At 30.7% G+C, this 14,293-nt stretch overlaps 1 protein-coding gene across 1 annotated transcript; it reads right to left on the bottom strand.

Moving 5' to 3' along the window:
* Nucleotides 1-1,837: 1,837 nt before the first annotated feature.
* Nucleotides 1,838-13,655, bottom strand: LOC124533249 (retinol-binding protein pinta-like). Its single transcript, XM_047108452.1, has 5 exons — nt 13,395-13,655; nt 7,389-7,548; nt 5,363-5,543; nt 4,138-4,329; nt 1,838-3,315 (listed from the first exon to the last, which is right to left on the bottom strand). The coding sequence occupies exons 1-5, from the start codon at nt 13,540-13,542 to the stop codon at nt 3,073-3,075; spliced, it is 924 nt and encodes a 307-aa protein (XP_046964408.1). The 5' UTR covers nt 13,543-13,655; the 3' UTR covers nt 1,838-3,072.
* Nucleotides 13,656-14,293: the final 638 nt, after the last annotated feature.

The raw sequence follows: 14,293 nt of genomic DNA, 5'->3' as shown, positions 1-14,293 counted from the left end.
TAACAAGGCGAAAAATGTAACCGTTTTTATGACGAATAATATGTAATACAATCACTAATTATCAATATTTAATTTAAAGTTGTATATTGGACAGAAATATTTTCTTTACTAAGTTATCGATGACGCGTTCGTTGATTGGTATGTAATATATATTTTAAGAGAATTAAATTTAATGAACACCTCCAAACAGAATATTTTCTTATATACTTATGTATTAAAAATAGTCGACTATACAGCCCTTAAAAAAATTGCGGGTTTTCTTTTCCCGAATGGACTTATTTTAAAAAAAAAGATTCTCATGAGGAAGTATACCTTATAATGAATTCATAAGTAGATACTAAAATAAAAATACAGAAAACTAATCACAAGTCATCGTGAACAATACTATATAGAATCATGACCTTAAGAAATGGCGATTTGTTGAAATTGGGCTTTCCAAATCGGGCGGCGAATTAGACACAACCCTAAAAGTGACATGTTAATGAAGAATGTTGTCTCAAATCGTTAGAAAAATAATACATCAGTCGTTTAGGCCATAAATAAATTACGTGTTAATTATTCAAGAATCCGTGTTGATATGAATAGCGGACATGAGAATATGGAAACATGTTACCAAGTGGTATGGTAATTACACAATTTACATAATGTTTGCCATTAGCGTAGTATTTATATACTCTCGAGCTAATATTCATAACACACACCCTTGTGTACTAATCAATCGCTCTACTGATAACACGGCTGTATAATAATATTACCTTTAACAAATAAATCATGTGAATTAAAAAAAAAATGCTTCCGTTACTCCTCGGTAAGCTCAAGAACAAGAACGTTACTATCACTTAGTAGTGTCATTTTCAAGAGAGGTCATTATTTAAATATTTATTTCAATGAAATTTAATAATTACCGGTTTTTAAAACAGGATAATCGATAAATCAAGGAATCCTCAAGTTAATGAGCTGTGTGTTCATATAATTAAATGTTAGCGTATATATATATATAAGAGTCGATATGGCCCAGTGGTTAGAACGCGTGCATCTTAACCGATGATTGCGGGTTCAAACCCAGGCAAGCACCGCTGATTCATGTGCTTAATTTGTCTTTATAATTAATCTCGTGATCAGCGGTGAAGGAAAACATCGTGAGGAAACCTGCATGTGACGAATTTCATAGAAATTCTGCCATATGTGTATTCCACCAACCCGCACTGGAACAACGTGGTGGAATATGTTCCAAACATTCTCCTCAAAGGGAGAGGAAGCCTTTAGCCCAGCAGTGGGAATTTACAGGCTGTTGTTGTTGTTGTTGTTGTTGTATATATATATATTTGGGGTGATATTATAGAAACACTTAAATGTCAATTTGATGAAACGTGTTTCTTTATGTAATTTAGGGAAAATCTCATAGAAGCCAAGTCCTATTCAAATTATTCTGTAGTTATAAATCAACATTTATCGAAATCCTGTAACACACACCCACAGACCATTAACTTGAGGATTCCTTGATTTTTCTATTATCCTGTAAGTTCAAACAGACTTTAACAACAGACAAATATATTTTAATGTCACTGGGCTAAATGAAAGCTAATCTTTAATTAAACAACAAAAAACCATCCAACCACAATATCCCATTTATCGTTTTATGTTTGTTTAATTTCCGATTAACACGCATAAAAATGCAGTCTTTTTTCATTGACGAAACATTAACTAAATTTGTTTAATATTTAACACCCGTCGAGCGCCTTATAAAGGCAATATTTAGCAAGTTCGTCGTCGTATGTGTACGTCACATGGTAAATAAATTAAACATGGATATTTTGTATGGAAATAAAAGAACATGTTACATAATACATTTATGTTCTAGCTATTTTATCACAATATGCTAATATTTTTATTATAACAACAAAAAACATACTATACACTATATTAACTGTTGTATCGTTTCTAATCTAAATACATTGATTCCATTAAATTTGAAGTATTGTACGAACAACTTAGATGTAGCATCGGCAAAATTCGTAAAACCGATCACATCCGAATTAAGTACGCTATGCCAAATTACCAATATTTATTTCTTATGTGAAAATGATCTTTACACCAACGCAATAACTTGTAATATCATATGACCTAATATATTCCTTAATTTGACACGTCACTGACGCGAGAATCTATAGCGACGAATAGCGTCGAATGGCGCGATAGGGAGCTATTTCTATTGGTTGTATAAATCGGCAGTAATCGATTTAATTGAATTTGCCGATGCTACATCTAAGGTATGTCGTACTACATACAAGAAAGTTAATGCATCTGTCGTAGATATGACAAGGTGATATACATGTATATATTTAAAATAACGGTTCGAAAAACCTAACCCACGCTATTTGTATTTCCTCATAGAATATTTAGTATGGTATTTAAAATAAATACCGTTATAAAACTTGTTCCATTTGATATATTGCGATATTTTTTGATGCGATTTAAAATATATATGATATATTGGTTTTGTATTCCTATATAATAGGTAAGGAAAAGTATAAAGTTTATATTTCATACGTACTTAAACGAATTATATTTTGTTTATGTATGAATTCGAGTATTGTCACCACATTGAAGGCGGATGTATAGGTCTTATGGTTAAGGAACTAGTTACAAATTCAGCTGAAATGTTGGACCTATAATCATATACACATAGGTACTTTTTTAGCTTTTCTATAATAAAAAAAAAACAAACTGTGTTACTTATGAGGTACATATTATTTAATTATGATCTAATTAATTCTAATATTACAAATAACACTATAACTAAACATTCACACAGATGTTCAGGATCATGCCTTCGCACGATGTCATAAAATTTTAATAATTCCAATCCGGACCGGACCGGTTTTTTCTCATAAATAAATCTTTTGGCTGGACATTTGTATTATAAAAGAAAATATTATCGAGTTACCTGTTTTCACATTTAGACAAAGTATGAAGTATTTATTTAAAATATTTATTCTATATTCATTCATCAAAATATATTTTCTTCGAATCACTGTTTTATTATTGATTAGTAAGTTTAGTGTTGTCCAGTTAATCGATATCGAGTTTTCTGAAAGAACCGACTGCGCCGTAAATGTCAGTGTCGTACGCGGCGTCCGGTGTGACGTCACACAGCTCGCTGAGATAGCGAAGGTAGTCCCGCACTTCGTCGACGCGACGGCGCCATTTCTTTGCTAGAATTTCGATAGATTCCTCTTCACCACCCCATTCGACGGGCAGCACTCGGGTTGAGAAATGATCCAATAACTCTTCAGTTTTTGAATGTAAGTAATACTGGAATTTAAATAGCACATTTCATAACGCTTGTAGGTATAACGCGAAAACTATAACTTGTATCACACAAAGACGAGATCAATTTGAATTGTAAATGACATTGCCTAATAAATGAATCAATAAAAATATAACATCAAGTTCAATGTCAAAGATGCCCTATGAAGGCTATGTTTCAATATAACTTACCATATAGATTTTCTATAGAAGGATAATATATTTCTTATCATAGGTTTACGATTGAGAAAGTTCCGTTATACATGAATAAAAAAGGCATCTGTTTCCTATCAAATTTTGCATCTTATTTTAAGTAACTGTAATAATAACAGTAAAGTTTGCCACATAGCTTGATGATAGTGATAATTGCTTTACTTTTAAGAATCGCAACCTGAAATACAAGCTTTTCTCGACAAATGAGGTCTCTCTTGATAATATTTTTAAAGACTCAACGGCTTCAGCAACACAAAAGCTTCATATTTTAACTAGGGTGTTTATTAGAAAGGTTTTCGCCTTAACCCATTAGAACTAAAAGGCATTAGCGCTGTAAGAAATATTAACAATTAATTTAATTCCTTACACCGCCAAAGCACCACGGAGTTGAACTAAGGTGTTACATCTCACGTGCTCGTAGCTTGTAACCAGTGTTAGGTACATGTGATACATTCCCCCTTCAAACTAAAACACAACAATGCTGTGTACTGCTTCTGGTATAAGAATAAGTGATGAATGGGTGAACCTATGTCCTACTTCTATGAGGAACCTGGTGTTCGACTAGTTTTTTTCTAAGCTTTACCGCGAAGTAAGTTAATTTTATTTCAATCTTACCCGTTTCCTGACTTTCTCGTTAACGCAGGAGCGCATCAGATGTAAAGAAGAGGCGACAAGAGCAGGGGCTCCGACTACGTGAATTCGGCGCATGCGTTGCGGGTACGCGGCTTGGGCGAGCTGTATGCTGCGACGCACTGACCCCGCTGCAGCCGCCACCCGGGCGGCTATCGACGCACGCACATGTGAAGCCTGGTTTAAAAAGTTGAAACATTTCATTTTTACATACATACATTCTAGAATATGATAAACTAATATTTGATATATGCACTTGTGAAACATTATTATAATTAATTATAATTAGTTCTTGGTGGTAGGACTTTTTGCAAGCCCACCTGGCCACTCATCAGATATTCTAGCGCTAAACAACAGTACGCAGTATTGTTGTTTTTGAAGGGTGAGTGAGCCAGTGTAACTACAGACACAAGGGACATAACATCTTAGTTCCCAAGGTTGGTGGCGCATTAACTATGTAAGGAATAGTTAATATTTCTTACAGCGTCATTGTCTATGGGTGATGGTGACCACTCACGATCAGGTGTGTCATATGCTCGTCCGCCAACATATTCCATAAAAATAAAAATATTTTTAAAATCTATTTGCTTAAAAAATATCCCATTCGGTCATTTATTTTACAAACCCAATGACTAATTTTACATAAGTCGTTCGCTTAAACATTCTAGTAACGGCAAATCTTATCAATTTATTTATCATCCCAGGCTGTTTGAATTTATGAATCCTCTTAATTAACGGCTATTTATTTAGCAAAACATAATCAAATGCTATAGGTTAAATCGTATCGTCAACATCACATTTACTTTAAGAATAAAGTTGAAAAAAAAAGAAATAGCATTAAATTAATGTAATCTGAAATTGAAAAACGATTTTTCAGATCGATCATACTTAGTCAAATAAAAAAAAATAAGCTCGCCTTTCTATGAAACGTATGAGTCACCTACACATTTTATATTTTACTTGATAGTTTATAACTTTAGTAAAAATATTATTCAAATATTATATTATTCAAATTTTATTTGTACCTACTAAACTCAAACATAATACTACCAAGCTGCTTTTCTATTAGTGCGACATAACCTGCCTTTGATTTGATTTCGGAAAGATGTTTGCCGACAATAAAGCAACATTCGCAACTCATATAAATCCTTGACCTTTACCATTTACCTGTTAAACCTATAAATATCAGTGTGTTCTTCATTTTACTTACCTCCCAAATAAACACATCTCCCGCGATAAGCGTTTCATCGTGCATGCGGACATCACTAATGAGAAGAATGGCGCGAACGGCAGCTGTTATATCGGTTGCATTTTCTGGGTAGTTTGGTCTCACCCTGAATATGGTCACGCGAAGGCCCTCATCCGTCAGCTTAGGTAGAGGAACAATGTCTCTGTTGGAATTTTTAACGAAAACATATCAATTAAAATATTTCTGCGATCACAACAGTTTATTAATTCTGTGTAAACTTGTTTCTTAGTCGAAAGCAAGTTTTTAAAAAGAATTTTAAGTATAACGTTACGTCGCACTATAGGCAATAAAAACATAAACTTTGATAAAACAAAATACAAACGAATTAAAAAATATATATATTTAAGCTAATATATCATATCCTCCAGCTTCATTTTTTCATAATTTTACCTACTTTTTATTAATTTTTGTTTTTAACATTATACATTAATGTGATATATGAGTCGAGATGGCCCAGTGGTTAGAACGCGTGCATCTTAACCGATGATTGCTGGTTCAAACCCAGGCAAGCACCGCTGATTTATGTGCTTAATTTGTCTTTATAATTCATCTCGTACTCGGCGGTGAAGAAAAACATCGTGAGGAAACCTACATGTGACAAATTTCATAGAAATTCTGCCACATGTGTATTCCACCAACCCGCATTGGAACAGCGTTGTGGAATATGTTCCAAACCTTTTAATCTAAAGGAGAGGAGGCCTTTAGCCCAGCGGTGGGAATTTACAGGCTGTTGTTGTTGTTGTTCATTATACAAAAATGTATATCGATCGGTTTTTACAAAATGTCTGTTAATACAAAGCTAAGTATTGATTTAACAACATCGTACGGTGATAATTAAATTTAGCCGACATAACACTGTCTATGGTTTATTTAGATTCCATCCGAATCGTTACTGATTAATTCTAAGCTACGTAAAATCTTAACAACCAAATAAAATATATCAATTGCGATAATGTTATACGAATAATACGTACTAAGAAAGAAATTATTTCCCTTGACCCGGATTCTAAGGAAAATGTAATTGATTTAGTCAGCATTTAAAACGCATCAAATTGCAAAACAATGTTCCAAATGACGGTGTTTTAAAGTGCAATAACAATCAACTGAATGAATATTATAAACTGTTTACTAAATAATAGTAATTACTAAAAACATAATTTATTCGCGATACATCGTGTCACAGATGCAAAATGTCATTATTCAAATTAAAAAAAAAAAATTGTTTTGATTTAAAAAAATAATTCCATAAAAAAATAAATATTCTACTCAATGTATTTCCGCATCTTATGTTATACTTATTATGCAAATATTAATTCGTATTACGTATTAAATAGTATTTAGAAAAGAAGATTGGAATATTTCGATTGCAAATGATTTTAAAGATTTATTAAAAGGAAGTAATAATTGATCAATCAGTATAACAAATCTAGCCATGAATATTTATGGTCTTCTTCGTGACAAAAGCTGTTCTAGTAGGAACCATTGAATACTAGTATTCGCTTCCTTTTATCAATTCCTAGATGTATAATTTTCATATGTGTGTACCGGCATTGACATTTTGTTTTTAGACTCAACGTAGTAGTTGGCAATGAAGAGTTAAATTAATGCACCCCCTAGGCTCATATATCAAGTAGTTTGTCCAATTGACTGTATTGTCAAACAAATTACTTATTATGGCGACTACGACTATCGTCTACTACTTGTTATTATTATATATACTATATAGACTTACATACATGTGTCTATAACTATTGTGGTAGATACTTACTTGTGATAATATAGATGGTATAGGCATTAGTTCTTCCACTGATTACTATAAATCTTAATCGGATTTAGTGTGACCCAAAAGTAAGTTAATTTAACGGTAAATGAGAAAAGTTGTTTATGTTGTAGAGACTGATTCAACTATCCTAGTAATAAGTCAAATACTACCGATACATAGCAGGTATATTGTTTATTTTATAAAAATGTTTGTGTTTTCACTTACAAAAATTTGCATACATCGTTGAGTGGCGGCTCGGTGAGGGAGCGGTGTTCATACAGGTCCCTGAAACGTGAGCGCGCATAGCAAAATGTTTCTAATTTTTTGCGAGCTCTCTCGAAGTCCATGCGGCAACCTCGCAGAAAAGATTCCAGCAAGTGCGTATCTGCGGACAAGAGTCTAAATAAAGAAAAAAAAATACAATCATGTCAGTACCAAGTAACTATAGAGGAACAGTCACACTTTTAACGTTTTTACAGATACGTTCGTAGAATAAAAATTAAGTTTATCTCGAAAACTATCATTTTTTGTAATCAATTTAGAAGTTTTAAAAATATATTTAAGTATTAAGTTAAGCTATTATGTTTCGATACGCGTAGGATCGAGTTTGGTAATATGTTCGAGGTATAAGGGTGAGTACGACAAGTTTATTACAAGTAAAAGGAACATAACATCTTAACACCTATGTTTCTGGCGCACTGATTAAGTAGGTAATGTTTAAAGTTTCATACAGTGACAATCTATCTAGGTATGGGTTACTCTATAGGCTGTGGTGACCACTTAGCTACCACTACTAGTACCGATTATAAGAATCATATTGTCAATTTAGGTAAAGACAGATTACACAGCTTGCGTTAGAATGATTAATTCACATTTTAGCGCCTATTTTGCAACGAATTAGTGCAATATTTGCAAAATAGGTAAATACAAAAATGCTGATCATATGCGTTGACTGTTTTTTTTTAGTATGCTACTATTGCTACACAGTAAAAAAACCTTTTATTGTATTATCGACAATACAATCCAATAAGGGTATATATTGTATATCTTTTAAATTGATGTACAAACATTAGAAAAAAATTGGTTTTTACGGAAAAGATAGTTGAAGTTCTTCGATTTTCTCTACTAGGTATAATGAACAAGTTTACAACACAACTATAATGAAGAAGTATACAATAGAATTATATAGAATTAGATTTCCATAAAATATAATAAACAATTGATATACATATATAAAAATAGTTAATGAGCATATTCTTCAATAAATAAAGTCATAAATCTTAGAAATAACAATTATAATCGTGGATTTTAATTATTCATTTCTGTCCTGAGCAGAAGTTACTGTTGTGTGTAGTATTTAGCGTACTTACACATACACATGTATGTACATTACAAATGTTCATGTTCAATGTAGGGAGCAAGCATTGACAATGTAAGGAATAGTTAATATTTCTTACAGCGGCGTTGTCTATGGGTGATGGTGACCACTTACCATCAGGCGACTCACATGCTCGTCCAACCTATTCCATAAAAAAAGTAAACTAAGAATTTATTTATTTAAGATTGGATAAATACATTGAATACGCAATTTCTTTATCACCTACATATTATACATTCTAACCATGTAACGAAGTTTACCTAGCTAGACAAATAAATAAATACTTAGTGTATAATTATTGCATGTGCATAATATTATGACATTGTATAATTTCCATGTAGACGTATTTAAATAGTCTTACAATTATTTTAAATAATTGTCGTAAATACCAATAATGTTAAGAGTTTACGCGACAAAGGTTTGTTTTGGAAATCATATTTATTACATACAGTCTTATAATTTTACGAAGAAAAAAGATAATCTATGTATTATGCTCTATTATAGATATCCCAACTTAGTTTCATTGACGATGAACGGCGTGAAGACTTACGTGGGTTAAATAATTCCCACAAGGACTTTAAAGAAATTTCTGGGACCAGAAACATTTTAAGTATTTTTTTTTCTTAATATAGTTATCATGCATATTTTGTGTCATTATTGGCAAAAAGATTCAATTCACTTTATTCCCGTATTACAATTTGAAAAAAATGATGTTGGTATATATGGGCGCCATTTAAATATTCTCTATTGCAAATCAATGCGGTGCAGTCTTCATTACACGGCATAATGATCTGTATATATTACACGCATACATAATCAAGCGTATTTTTAAGGAACAGCAATAACAAATACTCATTAACATATTATATAGCAAAATTAAACAATAAACGACATTTCAAAATCGGCGCGAAAATTCCGAAGAAATATTTCAAAGAAAATCGTAAACACGGAAGTGACGTAAAAAGTTGACTCATGATTGTTATATAAGCCCTTGTCTCCTTAAATTGTTTATAATTATTGTATTCAATGTCGCAGGGGACATGAGAGTTCACGTTTTACGTTTCACCAACGAGTTCCGAATTTGTTCTTGCTAATAGCCTTGCATTTAAAATTTAATGTTTTTATCAATTATACTTGATATAATTATGTATTTATTTATTCAACAAAATCCGCAGCCAATTAAATATATAATATAAAAAAAAACAATCAAGATACGGATGTTTTCTGATGCAACTTCAGAATAATTTATCATAGAGATGACAGTAGGATCATATCAAACACAAATCGATAATATGATCTGAAGTCGACATATTCATTATGAAAAAAGAGAATATATTTCCTAACCTAGTCTATGAAATACTTAAAGAAAAAAATAAATCAAAAAGAAGTACAGCTTTTCAATAACCTTAACGTCTCTGAGTAACTTATTTGACTACTCTATATTTTCCGTATATTTTTTTTCATATTCGCATTATGTTAATTAAAAAGGAAAAATTTAATTTAGTTATTACATTATTCTAGAAAGAAAGTAGAGACACACATAACGTAACAATATTAACAATATAAATTAATAAAAGTTTAAAAAGTCAAGACGATATCATAAAGTGGACAATTCTAGAATAAGGTTTTTTTAAGAGTTTACATTGAACTTATTACGAAAGAGTTCGGTTTGGAATACTAACTCGATACTGGTATTACGACAATTAATGCAGTTAGAATGAAAATGTAAACACAATACGTGTTTACGCGCTACGAGTAATAAAAGTAAACGGACAAGGTAAGGAGTAAGGACGTTCAATATTTTGATTCGAGTTCATAATTTTTATTTATTTATTATTTAATTTGTAAATTGGTAATTTCTTTTTTGTTTGTATATAATCTCCGGAATGAATGATTCAATGCAAAAAAAAACATTGAAAACAAATGAAAGCTACATAATTCCTGAGTGTTTATATTTGTAACATATGATTTTCTTTATTATTAAATTCGATATTATGGTTCGATAGTCTATATGTATAATCAAATAGGAGTGACTGTTTGTTATATTGAAATAACCCCTTTGCTACTAAATGCTCATGTATGTGTACACGGTAGATATACCAAATTAACATTTTTTTCAATTTTTGTTTATCTGTCTGTTTGTTCCCGCTAACCTCTGGAACGGCTAGACCGAGTTGGATGGAATTTTCACTGGCAGTTAGCTGATGTAATAATGAGTAACTTATGCTACAACAGGTCGCGGGCAAATGATATATAAATGATAAATCTATACTAATATTATAAGGGTTACAAAGTAGCTCTGTCTGTCGTTCTGTATTTAGAAATTGATCCTCTGAATTGATTTTCATGAAATTTAATGCAAAAGCTTGAAAATTAACATAGGCTTCATTTTTCAAACATTAAGAAACTTTCAAGATATTCTTCTGGTTTAACTATTATCTATTTTGTATTATTACTAAAGAAACCTCCGGCACAGATACTGCCCTAACATAGCTTTCTGATGTACTTTCAAAGCTTGTGTATGTGTATTATGTACTTTCAAAAATCAAAGACAATGAGATTTAGAAATAGATAATAGTAATACTTTTTACTAAATGTTCCTTGCTGTAATATTGGGTTGTAAACAGGTTCTAGAACGATTCTCATCAGAATTTAGTCGACTAAATTCCAATCAGCGAGGTAGGCTGCTTCTTTAATAATCCTTGTAATTTAGATTTTAGTCTCGTAGCTGTAAAGCAACAAAGGTTATTGCGCATTTAAACATTTAATAATTTATTAAAAGTCTTTGTAAACTAGTTTTCGCGAATAACGCGCTCAAAACTAAAGAGTTTAATTAATAAATATTCCCATTTTAAGGTCAGTATTATTTTCATAGAATCACAGAATTACTATTTCATGAAATTTAAGGTCATGCTATAATTATTATTATAATTACGTAGTAGATATAAAACAAAGTCACTATGTATGTTTAGATCTTTAAATTTACTCAACGGGTTTTTTTAATAGAAAAAGTGAGTCGATAGGAAGGTATTTGTATATAATACATGGACAATGTTGAAAAAGAGTAACTACTGAGTTTCTTGCCGGTTCTTCTCGGTAGAATCTACTTTCCGAACCGGTGGTAGCTTCACTTAATTGTTATATGACGATTCAAAAGTGCTTAAAAAGCCCACTTGAATAAAGTATATTTTGATTGATTGATTTTGAATATAGTAAAGAAACAAAAAAAAATGTAGTATATTAAGTATCAGCATTGAATCCGTGTGAAGCAGAGGCGGGGTCGCTTTAGTTTTTCTTTTATAAAATTTGTAAAAAATAGATATAATTATTTTTTTTGGTAATGCTATTGTTGCAATTCCTATGTAGTACATATCTTTTTACATAAAAAAAGATGTGACATTCCAAAAACCATATTTTTTAAGTATTTTAAGAAGTACATAAACTGCGATAAACGTGATAACCAAGATCTAAACATTTACTTTAAACAATCATAAAATTAGTTTTGGTCGCTTTTAGCAACAAAAAAAAAAGCTTCACAGAAATTATTATTCACCACAAAATATTTTCTTCACTTAGACATCGATACATCGATTAATGAAAAAAAAAATATTTAAGTATTTTTACAGATATCATAAGAATATTATTGTTGATATTATTTATAAATTTTATGTAAATAAAACTTTTATAGCTTCCCCATTGTATAAGATTATTGGAAGAATGTTAAACGTGTCATTTATCAAAACTTATGTTTGTCGGAAATAAATTGCTTTGATATTTTTTTAACAGACAGTCTGTGTATTACGTCATAATAGATATTTAGAAGTGAAGAAAAGTTGATTCTATCATGAGTTATAATTTTCAATATATCGTATAAATTTAAAAAGAAAAAAAAACAGTTATTTCTAACTAAAAAGGCGTTATATAAAGAATCCGTTTTTAATACTTTAATTTTATAAAGGTTTATGATAGTGCAATGTGCATGCAATACATTAAAAATAGTAATTCCTTTATTACATAGCTAAGCACATGTTTTTCTATCAAGGAACAAGTCTTTGGAAAAAAAAATCCGGTTCCCCACTTAACATAAGGTCTATGACTTGCTGGATTACCTGAGAATTTTCAAGACATTACATATTTTCAACCGACTTCAAAAAGGAGGTTATCAATTCTTCGGTATTTTTTTTTCTCTTTATCTTTACATGTTGCCAGTATGAGGTTAAGCACAGTAATATAAGAATTTAAACAATGTACGCATAATGAATGTTTTCCACATTACTGTATCAGCAATACCTTATACAAACGCATTACAAACAAAGATACAAGAATTCTCTATTTCCTAATGCGTCTGTACTTTAAGAAAGAATAATTTTAAAAACAGTTTAAAAGCATTTAAAAAAAAAATAACGAACGCCGAATAACGATTAGCCGAAAAAACGACGAAATTGTTAAGGTATTTTGATTTAAATGTTCTTAAAAAGTTATAATTATTTTAATTCGTTGCGAATTAAATTTTAACAATTTTCCCTTTTTAAATAATAACTGTCGTATTATTTAAAATGCTTTGTGAAAATGGCTTATTTTGCTCCATAATCTCGAAACAATTGTTTTACCAATTTAGTATTAACAGAAATGCTGTTTGAGTATGTGAATTTTATTTTGTTTATAGCTTAAAAGTTGAAATATGCAAAATATTAAAAAGTGTAATTCTTATTTAACAAAAAAAAATTGTTGATCTGCGAGTATTTAATATGCCGATTATCATAGTATTTTCTTTTAATTATTAATAATGATTATGAAGTCATTTTTTTTATAAGAATATCAAGAAAAACAAAGGGTTGTATAAAAATATTTACCTAATGATTCTGGCTGGGGTAAGTAAGGGTTGGCCGCACACATACTACGGAGGTCCCTGACCCCCCTCTCTAACTCTCCAGGTCCCTCTCCAAGCTCTAATCTGATCATTTCCGCCTGTTTTAGAGATGGCCCTTCGAGGAACGCCATTTTTCTACACAGCACAAGTCAACAAGTAATACTTTTTATCTTAATATTCTAATTTGAAATTTAAATCGTAACACGACGAACTCTCGCTGAGTAAGGATTGAACTGGTAGCAAATGCTATACAACCTCTTTTATAAACAAGCGCTATAAATTATATATACCTATCTATATAACTTGCACACTAACCGCGTTGTCAGTGTTTTTTTTAATTATATATTATAATTTTTTTGAGTTGTAACTATTGATTATAATCAAAATTAATGTATAATAATGAAGAACGATAAATAATATTATTTATATTTTATTTAACATATATAAAGGAATATAAATAATAGTACAAAATAATTCTGTCAAAGAATTTATATAAAATGATTGACTCGAAAAATCGTAACCAAACTTTTAAAAAACGATTTAAATCTTACATTACCATAGCTTCTTTTAAATCATTACCTCTACGAAGTTTATAGATAATTCAGACGTAAATTATATTTATATTTCATATTTTTGGTAACTAATATATAATAAAATTATAGAACTAAAGTTTATATCAAGACACTTATCTAAGGATCCAGTGGACCAATTTAAAATAGTAGGTAATGGTACACGTTAATTGCGAAACATTGTAGACATATAGTTTTTTTATAAAATCGACCCGTGGAAGCTATAGGGCTATAATAAGTGGAAGGTATCCGGGGCTACATCCCCGAGGATTCCATAAATTAAAGGACATTCCCAAACGATATGTCTAAGAAC

This window comes from Vanessa cardui, chromosome 10 (assembly GCF_905220365.1).
Source record: "Vanessa cardui chromosome 10, ilVanCard2.1, whole genome shotgun sequence".
In the NCBI taxonomy this organism is placed as follows: Eukaryota; Metazoa; Arthropoda; class Insecta; order Lepidoptera; family Nymphalidae; genus Vanessa; species Vanessa cardui.
Note: the sequence above shows the minus strand (reverse complement) of the source record. Positions and strands in the feature narration are given on the sequence as shown.